At 38.9% G+C, this 14,133-nt stretch overlaps 1 protein-coding gene across 1 annotated transcript in view; it reads right to left on the bottom strand.

Moving 5' to 3' along the window:
• Positions 1-14,133, bottom strand: part of Ryr2 (ryanodine receptor 2) — a 466,338-nt gene that overhangs the window by 342,199 nt on the left and 110,006 nt on the right. Inside the window, exons 11-12 of the mRNA XM_052156653.1 lie at positions 9,089-9,163; positions 7,744-7,900 (exon numbers count right to left, since the gene is read on the bottom strand). Coding sequence (XP_052012613.1) covers positions 7,744-7,900; positions 9,089-9,163 — 232 coding nt within the window. The remainder of the gene's footprint in view (positions 1-7,743; positions 7,901-9,088; positions 9,164-14,133) is intronic.

Here is a 14,133-nt window from a genome sequence, read left to right on the forward strand (position 1 = left end):
ACTGACTTTTTTTAAAGTAGCAATAAAATAACTCCTAATAACATTCTGCTATAGTCATAGATCAGTGCCTTGCTTCACCATGATCAGAGAAGTTCTTCCTACAGCAGATGAGAATAAACACAGAGATCCACAGCCAGACAATATACAGGGAATGGAACACTCAGAATTTCTCCACCAAATCTTTCCTCTCAGGGCTCAGGGAACCATGTGGTAAAGAAGGCAGAAAGAATGTAAGAGCCAGAGGAAATGGAAGACACCAAGAAAAGAAGACCCTCTAAATCAACATGATCAAATCTCCCATGAACTCAGAGAGACTGGGGCAGCATGCACAGGTCTAAACCAGTTGGAGTCATGGAAGTAAAAAGTCAAATGGACACATGCCAAATCCCTAGCTCAGAAGCTATCTCCAATTGATAACCACTTGCAAATGAAAATTTAATTTCCTCCAGGGTAGTCTCGCTGGGAAATCAAACTGTTATTAAGGGTAGGCTGTGGATCCAGGAGTAGGTGCCAACAGAAAAGGATCTCAGTGGCATCATTGGGGGTTTCTTGTCTCATAATGTTATGTCAGGACTCTTCCTTTATTTTTTTAATACCTATATATTTTTTAAAAATTGTATTCATACATTTTCTCTCCCTTTTTACCCTACATCCTGTGCACATACATTGTGACTTCCAGTTTAGTGTTGTTATGGGAGTGCAAACCAATGGGTTTCCTCATATGTATCTGTTTCTTGGGCTCTTTCTTTCTGAGTTTTGTCCTTTTCTGCTGTGTTAATTTTTGTTTTATCTTGCTATTTTATTTTACATTATTTTCCCTTAGAAGCCCTTTTATTTTCCGATGAGAGACAGAGAGGGGATGGGTCTGAATCGGAGCTGAGTGGGGAAGGAACTTGGAATTAGTAGAGAGAGGAAAAAACATAATCTGGATATATTATTGAGAAAAAAATATTTTTAGGCCATCTTCACTCCTGTGACTGAGCAGCCAGGAGCATAGGGAACACCAGAGTGTCAGAACAGCTGGGACAGGGTCCACCAGGGCCCCACCTGCACCCAGGAGCTGGACAGGGCCAAAGTACTCTGTGCCAGGGGAAAGCCAGTCAGTCACACAGGAAGCTGAGACAGACTTGCAGGCCCACAGGAGGGACAAGCACCAGCCAGAGACAGCAGGACCAACTAGTGCCAGATATAACCAGATGTTGAAAGGCAAATGTAGGATCACTACCAACAGAAATCAAGGCAACATGGCACCATCCAAACCCAATTCCCCCACAACAGCAAGTCCTAGATACCCCAACACAGCAGAAGAGCAAGATTGGATTTAAAACCACAGTTCATAATGCTGATAGAGGGCTTCAAGAAGGACATAAATAACTCCCTTAAAAAAATACATGAGAACACAGGTGAATAGGCAGAAGCCCTTAAAGAATTATAGGAAAGGACAACCAAACAGGTGAAGGAATTGGACAAAACCATCCAGAATCTAAAAACAGAGCTAGAAACAATAAGGAAATAACAAAGGGAAACAACTCTGGACATAGAAAATCTAGGAAAGAAGTCAAGAGTCATGGATGCAAGCATCAACAACAGAATACAAGAGAAGAGAGAATCTCGGATGCAGAAGATACCAGAGAAAGCATTGACACAACAGTCAAAGAAAATGCAAAATGCAAAAAGCTCCTGATACAAAACATCCAGGAAATCCAGGACACAATGAGAAGACCAAACATAACGATTATAGGTATAGAAGAGAGTGAAGATGTCAACTTAAAGGTCCAGTAAATGTCTTCAACAAAATTATAGAAGAAAATTTCTCTGACCTAAAGAAAGAGATGCCCATGAACATATAAGAAGCCTACAGAACTCCAAATAGATTTGGCCAGCAAAGAAATTCCTCCCATCACATAATAATTAAAACACCAGCCTGTGACAAAGCAACCAGCTCAGCCAGGTATGCAGGAAACAACAGAATGAAAGATCGCTCAGAACACAGTCCTGCCTGGGTTCCTTCTGCAAGTAGGAGCTGGGCAGTATCCTGCAAGGGAGCATTTGACCTGCTGGGAGGCCTGTGCTTAGAGGGGGTCCTGCTATTAGAGACCTGTGCCACATCTGACACAGGGAAGATCCCACTTCCTGATACTCTCTAGAGAACTGGCAGGAGCAGGTTAATCACCACTGCCCCATCCATCGGATGTGGTAGACTTGTGCCACATCTGACATGGGGAAGATCCTACTTCCCGATATTCTCTGGAGAACTGGCAGGAGCAGATTATTTGACCTGTGCCTCTTCTGACACAGGAAAGAGCCTACTTCCTGATACTCTCTAGAGAACTGGCAGGAGCACAGCATTCAAGAACCGGCAGGAGCAGGTCATTCAAGAACTGGTACCAGTAAGTACATTCGAACTGGTAGAGGCAGGGCATTCACGAACCACCATCAGCAGAACATTTGAAACATGGCAGCAGCAGAACATTTGAGAAATAGCAGCCTGCAGGGTATTCAACCCTTGCCAAGTCTGCCACAGGAAAGACCCCATCACCTGATACTTCCTGGAGAACCAGCTGTTTGCAGGGCATTGGAGAGAAAAGGAATCCCAGGAGTAAGAAACACAGGCCAGCAGGACAGAGAAGATAGAGACAGCAAGACCAGCTAACACCAGAGATGGCCAAAGGCAAACGCAAGATCATTACCAACACTAACCAAAACAACAAACTAAAAAAAAAACTATAATTCACCGCAATCAGGTAGGCTTCATCCCAGGGAAGTAAGGATGGTTCAATATATGGAAATCTGTCAATGTAATCCATTACATAAACAAAGTCAAGGAAAAAAACCACATGATCATTTCATTAGATGCTGAAAAGACTTTTGACAAAATCCAGAATCCCTTCATGATAAAAGTCTTGAAGAGATTGGGAATCCAAGGCCCATATCTAAACATAGTGAAAGCCATATACTGCAAACCAACAGCCAACATCAAGTTAAATGGAGAGAAACTTGAAGCAATCCCACTAAAATTGGGGACCAGACAAGGCTGCCCACTCTCTCCCTATCTATTCAACATAGTACTTGAAGTACTAGCCAGAGCAATCAGGCAGCAAAAAGAGGTCAAAGGTATACAAACTAGAAAGGAAGAAGTCAAAATATCACTATTTGCAGATGATATGATAGTATACTTAAGCGAACCCAAGACTTCCACCAGAGAACTCCTAAGGCTGATAAACAACTTTAGCAAAGAGGCCGGATATAAAATTAACTCAAGCAAATCAGTAGCCTTCCTCTACTCAAAGAATAAACAAGAGGAGAAAGAAATTAGGGAAATGACACCCTTCACAATAGTACCAAATAATATGTCATAACTAGGTGTGACCCTAACAAAGCAAGTGAAAGATCTACATGACAAGAACTTTGTCTCTGAAGAAAGAAATAGAAGAAAGTCTCAGAAGGTGGAAAGATATCCCACGTTCATGGATTGGTAGAATCAATATAGTAAAAATGGCCATCTTGCTAAAAGCAATCTACAGATTCAATGCAATCCCCATCAAAATCCTAAATCAATTCTTCATAGATATAGAAAGAGCAATTCTCAAATTCATCTGGGATAACAAAAAACCGAGGATAGCAAAAACTATTCTCCACAACAAAAGATCTTCTGAGGGAATCACCATCCCTGACCTCAAACTCTACTACAGAGCAGTAGTGATAAAAACTGTTTGGTACAGGTATACAGACAGGCAGGAAGATCAATGGAATAGAATTGAAGACCCAGAAATGAACCCACACACATACGGTCACTTGATATTTGACAAAGGAGCTAAAAACATCCAGTGGAAAAAAGATAGCATTTTTAACAAATGGTGCTGGATCAACTGGAGATTTGCATGCAGAAAAATGCAAATCGACCCATTCTTATCTCCTTGTACAAAGCTCAAGTCCAAGTGGATCAAGTATCTTCACATAAAGCCAGACACACTGAAGCTTATAGAGGAGAAATTGGGTTCGAATCTTCAACACATGGGCACAGGGGAAAAGTTCCTTAACAGAACACCAATGGCTTATGCTCTAAGAACAAGAATCAACAAATGGGACCTCATAAAACTGCAAAACTTCTGTAAAGCAAAAGACACAATCAATAGGACAAAATGGCAACCAACAAATTGGGAAAAGCTCTTTACCAACCCTACATCTGATAAAGGGCTAATATCCAATGTATACAAAGAACTAATGATGTTAGTCTCCACAGAGTCAAATAACCCTATTTAAAAAAAAATAGGATACAGAGCTAAAGAGGGAATTCTCAACTGAGGAAATTCAAATGGCTATAAAGCACCTAAAGAAATGTTCAGCATCCTTAGTTATCAGGGAAATGCAAATCAAAATAACACTGAGATTCCACCTTACACTAGTCAGAATGACTAAGATGAAAAACTCAGGGGACAACAGTTGCTAGAGTGTATGTGGGGAAAAAGAAACACTTCTCCATTGTTGGTGGGATTACAAGCTGGTAAAACCACTCTGGAAATCAGTTTGGTGATTCCTCAGAAAATTAGACATAATACTACCAGCGGACCCAGCTATACCACTCCTGGGCATATACCCAGAAGATGCTCCTACATGTAATAAGGACACATGCTCCACTATGTTCATAGAAAGAACCCAGATGTCCCTCAACAGAGGAATGGATACAGAATCTATGGTATATATACACAATGGAGTACTATTCAGCTATTAAAAGCAATGAATTCATGAAATTCTTAGGCAAATGGGTGGAATTAGAAAGTGTCATCCTGAGTGAAGTAACCCAATCATAAAAGAACACACATGGTATGCACTCACTAATAAGCGGATGTTAGCCCAAAAGCTCAAAATAAATAAGTTACAATTCACCAAGCTCAAGAAGAAGGAGGACTTAAGTGAGGGTGCTTTGGTTTCTCTAAAAAAGGGAACAAAATAGTCACAGAAGCAATAAGGGAGACGATGTGTAGAGCAGAGACTGAAGTAAAGGCCACCCAGAGACTGCCCTACCTACTGGGGATTCATTCTATAAACAGTCAATAAGCCCTGACACTACTATGGATGACAAGTGTATACCAAAAGAAGCATGCCATGGTTGTCTCCAGAGGGGCCCTGTCACAGCCTTACAATACAGAGGCAGATGCTAACAACCAAGTATTAGACTGGGCATGGGGTCCCCAATGGAGGAGCTAGAGGATGGTCCAGAGGAGCTGAAAGGGTTTATAGCCCCATGGGAAGAATAATGATTTCGGCTACCCAGAAGCTCCAAGACTCCTAGGGACTAAACTATCCACCAAGGGGTACACATGGTTCCAGCCAAAAATGTGGCAGAGGAAGGTCTTGTTGGGCATCAGTGGGAGAAATGGACCTTGGTCAGGTAAAGGCTCAACAGAGGCCCAAACAAAGGGAAACTGGGGGTGGGGTGGGGTGGGGTGGGAGGGAGGGAGGGAGTGTGTTGGGTGGAGAGGCATATATGTGGAGGCAGGGGGAAGGAGAAAGGGGAGGGCTTGGGGATCTTAGGGGAGGGGGGATATATGGAAAGGTTTTACCATTGGCAATGTAAATGAAGACGATATTCAATAAAAAAATAAATTAAAAAAATAATTAAAACACCAAATGCACTAAAGAAAGAAAGAATATTAAAAGCAGTAAGGAAAAAAGGTCAAGTAACATATAAAGGTAGACCTAGCAGAATTATACCAGACTTCTCACCAGAGACTATGAAAGATCCTGGGCAGATGTCACACAGACTCTAAGGGAACACAAATGCCAACCTAGGTTACTATACCCAGCAAATCTCTCAATTACCATAGATGGAGAAACCAAGGTATTCCATGACAAAAACAAATTTACATAACATCTTTCCACAAATCCAGCCCTTCAAAGGATAATGAATGGAAAATACCAACAAAAGGATGGAAACTACAAACTAGAAAAAGCAAGAAATGAATCTTTTATCTTTTTTTACCAAACCAAAAAGAAGAAAGCCAGAAAAACATAACTCCACCTCTAATAACAACAACAACAAAAAAAAAAAACAGGAAGAAACAATCAGTATTCCTTAATCTCTATTAATATAAATGGATTCAATTCTCCAATACAAAGACATAGACTAACAGACTGGATATACAAGCAGGACCCAACATTTTGCTGCACACAGGAAACCCACCTCAGGCACAAAGACAGACACTAGCTCAGAGTAAAAGGATGGAAAACAATTTTCCAAGCAAATGGTCCCAAGAAACAAGCTCGTGTAGCCATCCTAATATCAAATAAAATTGACTTCCAACCTAAAGTAATCAAAAAAGATAAGGAAGGATACTTTACTCATCAAAGGAGAAATCTACCAAGATGAACTCTCAATTCTGAACATATGTTCTCCAAATACATGGGCACCCACATTCATAAAAGAAACTTTATTAAAGCTCAAAGCACACACTGAACCCCATACAATAATACCAGGAGACTTCAACACCCCACTCTCATCAATGAACAGATCAGGGAAACATAAACTAAACCGAGAAATAGTGAAACTAACAGAAGTTATGAACCAAATGGATTTAACAGATATCTATAGAACATTTTATCCTAAAACAAAAGAATATACCTTCTTCTCAGCACCTCATGGTCCCTTTTCCAAAACTGACCATATACTCTGTCACAAAACAGACCTCAGCAGATATAAGAAGACTGAAATAATTCCATGTTCCACTATGTTCATAGCAGCATTATTTATAATTAGCCAGATGTTGGAAAGAACCCAGATGGCCCTCAACAGAAGAATGGATACAGAAAATGTGGTGTATTTACACAATGGAGTATTACTCAGTTCTTAAAAACAATGAATTCATGAAATTCTTAGGCAAATGGATGGAGCTAGAAAATATCCTGAGGTAACCCAATCACAAAAGAACACATACGGTATGCACTCGCTGATAAGTGGATACTAGCCCAAAAGATATACCCAAGATACAACTCACAGATGGAAGCTCAAGAAGGAAGACCAAAGTGTGGCTACTTTGATCCTTATTGGAAAATGGATCAAAATACCCATGGCTCATAGCCAACCAATATAATGAACATAGGGTTCCCAATGGAGCAGCTAGAGAAAGGACCCAAGGAGCTGAAGAGGTTTGTAGCCCTGCAGGAGGAACAATAATATGTACCAACCAGTACTCCCTAGAGCTCCCAGGAGCTAAACCACCAATCAAAGAGTACACATAGAGGGACCCATGGCTCCAGCTACATAGATGACCATTTCAGACATCAATGAGAGGAGAGACCATGGGTGATGGGATGGCTTGATTCCTGAGAATAGGGGAATGCAAATCAGGAAATTGGAGTTGGGGGAGCAGGGGGAGGGGGAATAGCATAGGGGATTTTTGGAGAGGTAAAAAATGTAAATAAAGTAAATATCTAATAAAAAAGAAAAAAATTTTAATAAAAAGAAAAATATGTATTTTTATATTTCAAAAAGATAAAGGTAAAGAAATTCGGAAGGAACTGGGGAGTATGTTTTAACTAAAAATGGAAACTATCAACCCAGCAGGCTATCCCAGGGCTAGTTTTAGTAGGTTCCTGTTGAGAACCTGACTTGATAATGAGAGAGGCTGGGAGAGAAGCTGGGGATGGAAACACTTTGCATTCCTTCTTCCTATGATCCCAACATCAAGGAAACAGAGCAGGGACTCCTGGTCAGAAATCCCAAAATGACATAGCCAGTCTTACCTTGGAAGATCGGAAGGCAAACGCTGTTGACTTTACATCGGCTTTTTCTTTGTCCATGAGTAAAAGGTTCTTGTCTTCCATGAGGCTTAAGTATTTCCCTGTTGTGACATGCCGGAGTCGAAATGGCTGGCCCCATCTTATGTGGCTTCCACTCCACCTGATAAAACAATCAGACCTTGATGCAACCCCATCACCATCAGAGAAGCAGCCATTGAAGTGTGGGAGTATGACTCTGCATGTGTGTGCACAGAGGCATGGATAAACACTATGCGCAGCATCAACAGACATATGCTACATGTCTGTATATATAAACATCTTAGAACCAGGGGCAAAGAAAAGAGACAGACTGAGAAACTGCAGGGAAACTCACAGCTTTTACATATGAGAAAAATGACTTTAAACATGTAGCTATAATATTTCCTTTAATTTATATACTATAATAATTGACAGCCTAATTTTATGCATATAGATGCACATCTAATAAAACTTCATAATTATCAAAAGTATTACTATTTATGTAGATTTAATCAACTTTATATTCATATCAAAGACAACTGTATTAAACATTAATTATAGCAATAACTTCCTTTAGAAGTGTAATATTATAGGAAAATTTGACAGCTTAGTGCATTTAAATGAAAACTAAACCTTCCAAATATTTTTTAAAAGTTCTTGCTAATATTGTAGTTTTTTCTAAAACAGTTTAAAGCTATACATTTATCTGTGATATAGTATTTAAATGGACTAAAAGTCACTCTTTAGATATCTTCTAAACATACCAGAAATATGTGTACATATATGTACAACTGAATTCTTACTGCTGTAATGAATACAGTGGTGATTTTTACTACTATACAGAATTTCCCACTCCAGTATCAGGATACTTATGAGTAGAGTTCATAGTCTCTACAAATAGCTGTTGAACTGCTCATAACCACATGCACCTTTAGAAGTTTAAATTCACAATCTTTCAGACTTCAGGCAAGTGACAGGCTTGCAAATAACTTGTCCTGCTTCCAAATCTTACGTCACTCTGTCCTAGCAGCACTTTATGCCAGGAAGATGCCAGGTGTAGGTGAGATGATGTTACAAAGCAAAGGAGACCAAAGGCAAAGGCAGGTTGGATGAAATTATGAAATGAGACTATTCTTAGGTCTTGCACCTGGTGAATTAAGACAGAAAAGGCAGAAAGAGACAAGAGGAACAAAGTGTTGGATATCACTTTTGTTCTCCATGTTGTTTGCTGCTGGAGTTAACAGGACCATCTCACCCTGAATTGGAAGTCAACGGTATTGACCATCCCATACCCTCAGAATTTTAGGCTGGGTTTAGAAGTTCTACTTACGCAACTCTTAGGGTCTCTAGTCTCCAGAGGGAGCGTGCATGAACTGATACAGCACCACCTTCATAATGGACTGTCCTGTTGACATTAAAAAAAAGTTTAAATTTGAGTTTAACAGGTTTCATTCCTTGAACTCTTACCTTTTAAGCAAATTAAAAGAAAGCAGGATGTGAAAGAGGCTGTAAATGTTAAAGATCTATTGTGAGGCAGGAGATAACACAGCTGGAAATAAAAATAAATGTAACAGTGATCAACAAATGTTCTTCCTCAATAAGCATTTACTTAAACATATTCTCTCCCTATCAGTTATTCATATAATATTAATGTTTTTCTTCATAACCTGGCTCTACAGGACATATTTTTACCAACTTTGGTCATGGAAGTACAAACTTAAAGCTTAGGTGTCATTTTATATATTATTATATGAAAATATGCATGTAATTGTACATGAATCTGAATTTGGCTTTCATTGTTTAAAATACTTCTAAGAAATGCAAAAAGGCAGATTCTTAGCATTTTAATACAGTCATCTGAAATTTGCACCAATGGGCAATGCATGACAAAATATAAAAAGATACATAAAATATAAACAGAGGTAGCTGGAGCAGTGGCTCCATGGTGAAGAGCACTTGCTCCTCTCGGAGAAAGCCTAAGTTTGTTTCCTAGCACCCGTGTTATATGACTCACAACTTCCTGTACGTCCAGCACCAGGTAAGCTGGCCACTTCTCGTATCCACAGGCACCCATACACACATGCACATACACATAAGTACACAAGTAGAAATAAAATCTTCAATATATAGCTGGCACATAATTGGATCATTATATGGAAATGATCCATCTCAGGATGTGTATCACATGTACTCAAATGTTCACACACTTCTAAAAATATAAGATGTCAAGAAACTTGCATAAATTAGCCAAACTGGTCTTTGCGACCGCTTTTCCACCATTGTTTCAAGAAAACCAAGGCTTGCAAACACACCCTGTGTCTTTTCCCAGGGCTTCAGCATCCTCTCTAGAATATGCCATGATCTAAAAATACACTGGAATGTTCTCTTTCAAACATAACACCAACACCTTGCCCCTCCTCTCCAGCCTCCCTCTCTATCTTGCTGTCATCTACCTCCTGTTGGTTATCCTTGTGCTCCAATCTCACTCCCAGACCTGTTTGCTGAGGCCATTAAACTACCTTCCCGTCACGTCACCAACTCCAAAAGGCTTCTTTTGAAAATAGACTCTGAACCCCCTTGCTGTCCAGGCCATGCTTCTAACACCTCCCTGACCTTCTCCTCCTCCCTATCCCTTCGGACAACCCTTTTCATCCTATCCTTACTGTGGAATTTCTCAAATACACACAAAACTCAAGTAAATAAGCCTTTGCATACCCAGTTCAGACTTCAACAATTATCAACATGGGACCAACCCTGCTTACAGCCTCTAATTTACCCTTCCACGGAAAGCCTTTAGGATTATAAAATATCTGGTCAAATTTAAAATGTTCTGAATTATCTCACAAAATCTTTTCTTCTGGGAAGGGTTGGGTGGGAAAACAGGGGGAGGGAAGGGGGCTTATGGGACTTTTGGGGAGTGGGGGTCTAGAAAAGGGGAAATCATTTGAAATGTAAATAAAAAATATATCGAATAAAAAAAAGAATAGTAAAAAATTGTATGAAAAGGAATGGGAGGGCTGATGAATTAAATCAGAGTATATTATATGTATATGTGCAGTTAATAAAATACATTAAAACATCATTCATTAATACATGAGAAATATAAATATTAATATTGTTTAAATGATTTACTACAATTCTGATAGAGGAAAATAGCAATCAAATGACTATTAATGAAATTCTGCTGTACCTATAGTTCAGTGCCTTCTGATGGTTCAGCCACCATCAGAGAAGCTTTCTAAGTAGATGGAAATTAATAATGATACAACTCAGCAATGTGCCGAGACTGAGTGACTGTACATCTGTTCTACGTGGAATGTAGTCATCAAAGCCCCAGTCAAGGCTCAGGAAACTGCAAAAGAGGCTGCAGAAAGATTGGACAGGGCAGTGGAAATGTATGACATGAAGGGAACAGTCTCTTCCAGAAAATACAGTACTTGTGCACATATGAACTTCATACTTCATATGAAGTTTGCTTCATAAGGCATTGTATGGACATTTGTGTTTTAATTTGCAGGTCTAAATTAATTTATTTTATTATTTGCATCATGGCTAGAAAATGTCTGTCTTAAAGAATTACCCTGAATTCAAGGGAGGTAAAAAGATTTGTAAAGGTAGCTTAAATAGCATCCTGAGACAATTCATGTTTTACATGATAGCTATGATTTTTAAGGCTATTGTATCATTATCACTTTGTGCTCTAGATTTTAATGTAGTTGTTTTAGAAATTATGTTGGAAAGTACTTTTCAGACATGTAAAAGTTTACTAGTGAATTTGGCAACATTTTATATTTATTATTCTGAATTTGTTTCAAATTAAATAATTTTTAAAAAACTCATATCATAAAAATATAATAAATACTGTTGACAAACTGGCATAATTATTTTTCTTTACCTGTTAATATATTATGTAATTGTGCAATGGTTCACTTATTTTCATATTACTGAAACCATTGAAGTATTTAAGTTGTATATTTTGAATCTTAGGTAGGCATGAAACTATGAATTAAAAAAATGAGATTTCCTTGAAAAAAAATAAAGATGAAAAGGCAAATAGATAGGTAACTGATGAGAAATATATAGATGTTAGAGTTTACATAACTCTGACTTTAATAAAGTCTTATGTTTCACCAAAAGAAAAGTGTCATAGATATATTTTTAAAGATTTATTTTTCTTTTATGCATATGAGTGTGTTGCCTGCATATATGCCTTGTATCACATGTATTCCTGGTACCCACAAAGGCCAGAAGAGGGCATTCGATTCCCTGGAACTGGAGATAGATAGCTGCATCATGTGGGTGTTGGGAATTGAGTCTGGATCCTCTACAAGAACAGCCAGTGTTCTTTACCTCTGAGTCATTTCCACAACCCCCTAGACTCCTTGTCATTTTTTCTAATGGCTAACAATGAATTTTATAAATGTAATTAAAAAAAAACTAACCACTTAGAAAACAAAGGATCAAAAGAATTAAGAGATTTACTCTACCTAATAAAATGAAGATAGGACCACTTCATAACATCTATGACTTTCATGGAGATTCTCAAAAACCTACATCATCCAATTCTGCAATTATTAAAAAAAAAACTGATAATAAAAGAAAGAATTCTTGTCGGAAGAGAAGAACACAGCAGTCCATAAAACAGAAAGTTGGGGCTCTGGAATGGGTCTAAGTATAAAAAAGACAGACGCTGTCTTCCCTTTTTCTCCAAAACTGTGAGAAAACATGCTGACTAAGGCATCTTATGTGGAAAGGGAGACTTTGGCTCACAAGCTCAGGTACAACCCATCAATGTGAGGAAATCAAGATGCGCAAAACTTGAAGCACCTGGTAGCATCACACCCACAGTCAAGAAAAGAGAGAAATGAAGTAATATGTGCAGGCAGTGGAAGCAATGTGACCATTCTCTCAAGGTTTTGTTACTGTATCTCCCCTTCCATAGTGGGTTAGAAACTGGAACTGGAGCCTAAAATAAACACTTTTCCTTCTGAAATTCAAGAAAATGAACAGATGTTGTGGTGGAAAGTTTTACATCACCTTGATGCAAGATAGAGCCCCTGGCAAAGAGGGACCCGCGATTGAGAAAATGTCTAAGATCCAGCTATAGACAAGTCTATAGGGCATTTTCTTAATTAGTGATTGATGTGGGAAGGCCCAGCCCTTTGTGAGTCTTCTCCCCTGGGCAGATGTTCCTGGGTTCTATAAGAAAGCAGGCTGATCATACCATGGAAAGCAAGCCAGTCAGTAGCATCCCTCCATGCCCCCTGCATCAGCACCTAGCTCCAGGTTCCTGCCCTAACTGCGTTTGATGATGAACTGTTATATAGATTTGTGATAAATATATAAACTCTTTCCTTACAATGTTATAGCCACTTGGGGGAAAAGAAAATAAGTACAAAAAATACAAATTAATAATCATCCTCAAAATTATTATTATTGTGCAGATTTGAGGATTGAACCCAGGACATCATACACAACTATACAAAGACTCTAGCACCCAGCTAAATCTCCAGACCTCTTTCTCCATTAACTTGCAACAAGTATCACTAACTGCCCAGGCTGATTCTGAACTCATTCTGTAGCCTAGGCTGGTCTTTGTCTTGAGATTCCCCTTGCCATAGCCTCTTGAGTAACCGGGATAACAAACCCCAAAAAGCTGGTACTAAGCACACATTTTTTTTTAAAACAGAAAGTTCTAGATAATAAATAAGAAAAGCTAAAGTTGCTAAAATTTCACCAAACAGAAATTTTTAAAAATGCACATTTAATAGCCCATCATACAAGCTCATTGAAGACTACTTAAAAAAACTTCCAGGCTTCTGACTATGCATTATGCCTCCACAACCCATCCTTGTCAAATGAGGTACTTCATTAGAGAACTCATATTTCAGGCGGACCATGTAAGAGGAACTTTAAATGTATTCTAAGCACAAATTCTCCCCACAATGTCATCAATTCAACCTCTCATGGTTATTAAACATTGTCCACCAAAACATAAGTAGTTAGCTCTTTTGGTTCTGGCAGTCATAAAATACAATTCAAATCTTATCTCAATTGTTCAACAGCTCATTCTCTGGGTAAAAAGCAAGTGCTGTGACAGCTAGCACATTCATCTTTAAAATGCGAAGCCCAGAAGATACTATATTAGCATGCTAATGAGGGCACAAATCTTTACAAGCCTCTCACTGCCTGACACGGGAGTATTTATTCATAATAGAATTTTATAGGATACACAATTCCAATTAGTGAGCCTTAGGGAATAATCATAAAGCATCGTTAATAAATGACTGGGCACAATGAGGGGACCCATGATGGCTACAAGAGTGAGTTCTGACAGGGGGCACCTTCTCCAGTTGACACTACAGCTATGAGCTC

This window comes from Apodemus sylvaticus, chromosome 14 (assembly GCF_947179515.1).
Source record: "Apodemus sylvaticus chromosome 14, mApoSyl1.1, whole genome shotgun sequence".
NCBI lineage: Eukaryota > Metazoa > Chordata > Mammalia > Rodentia > Muridae > Apodemus > Apodemus sylvaticus.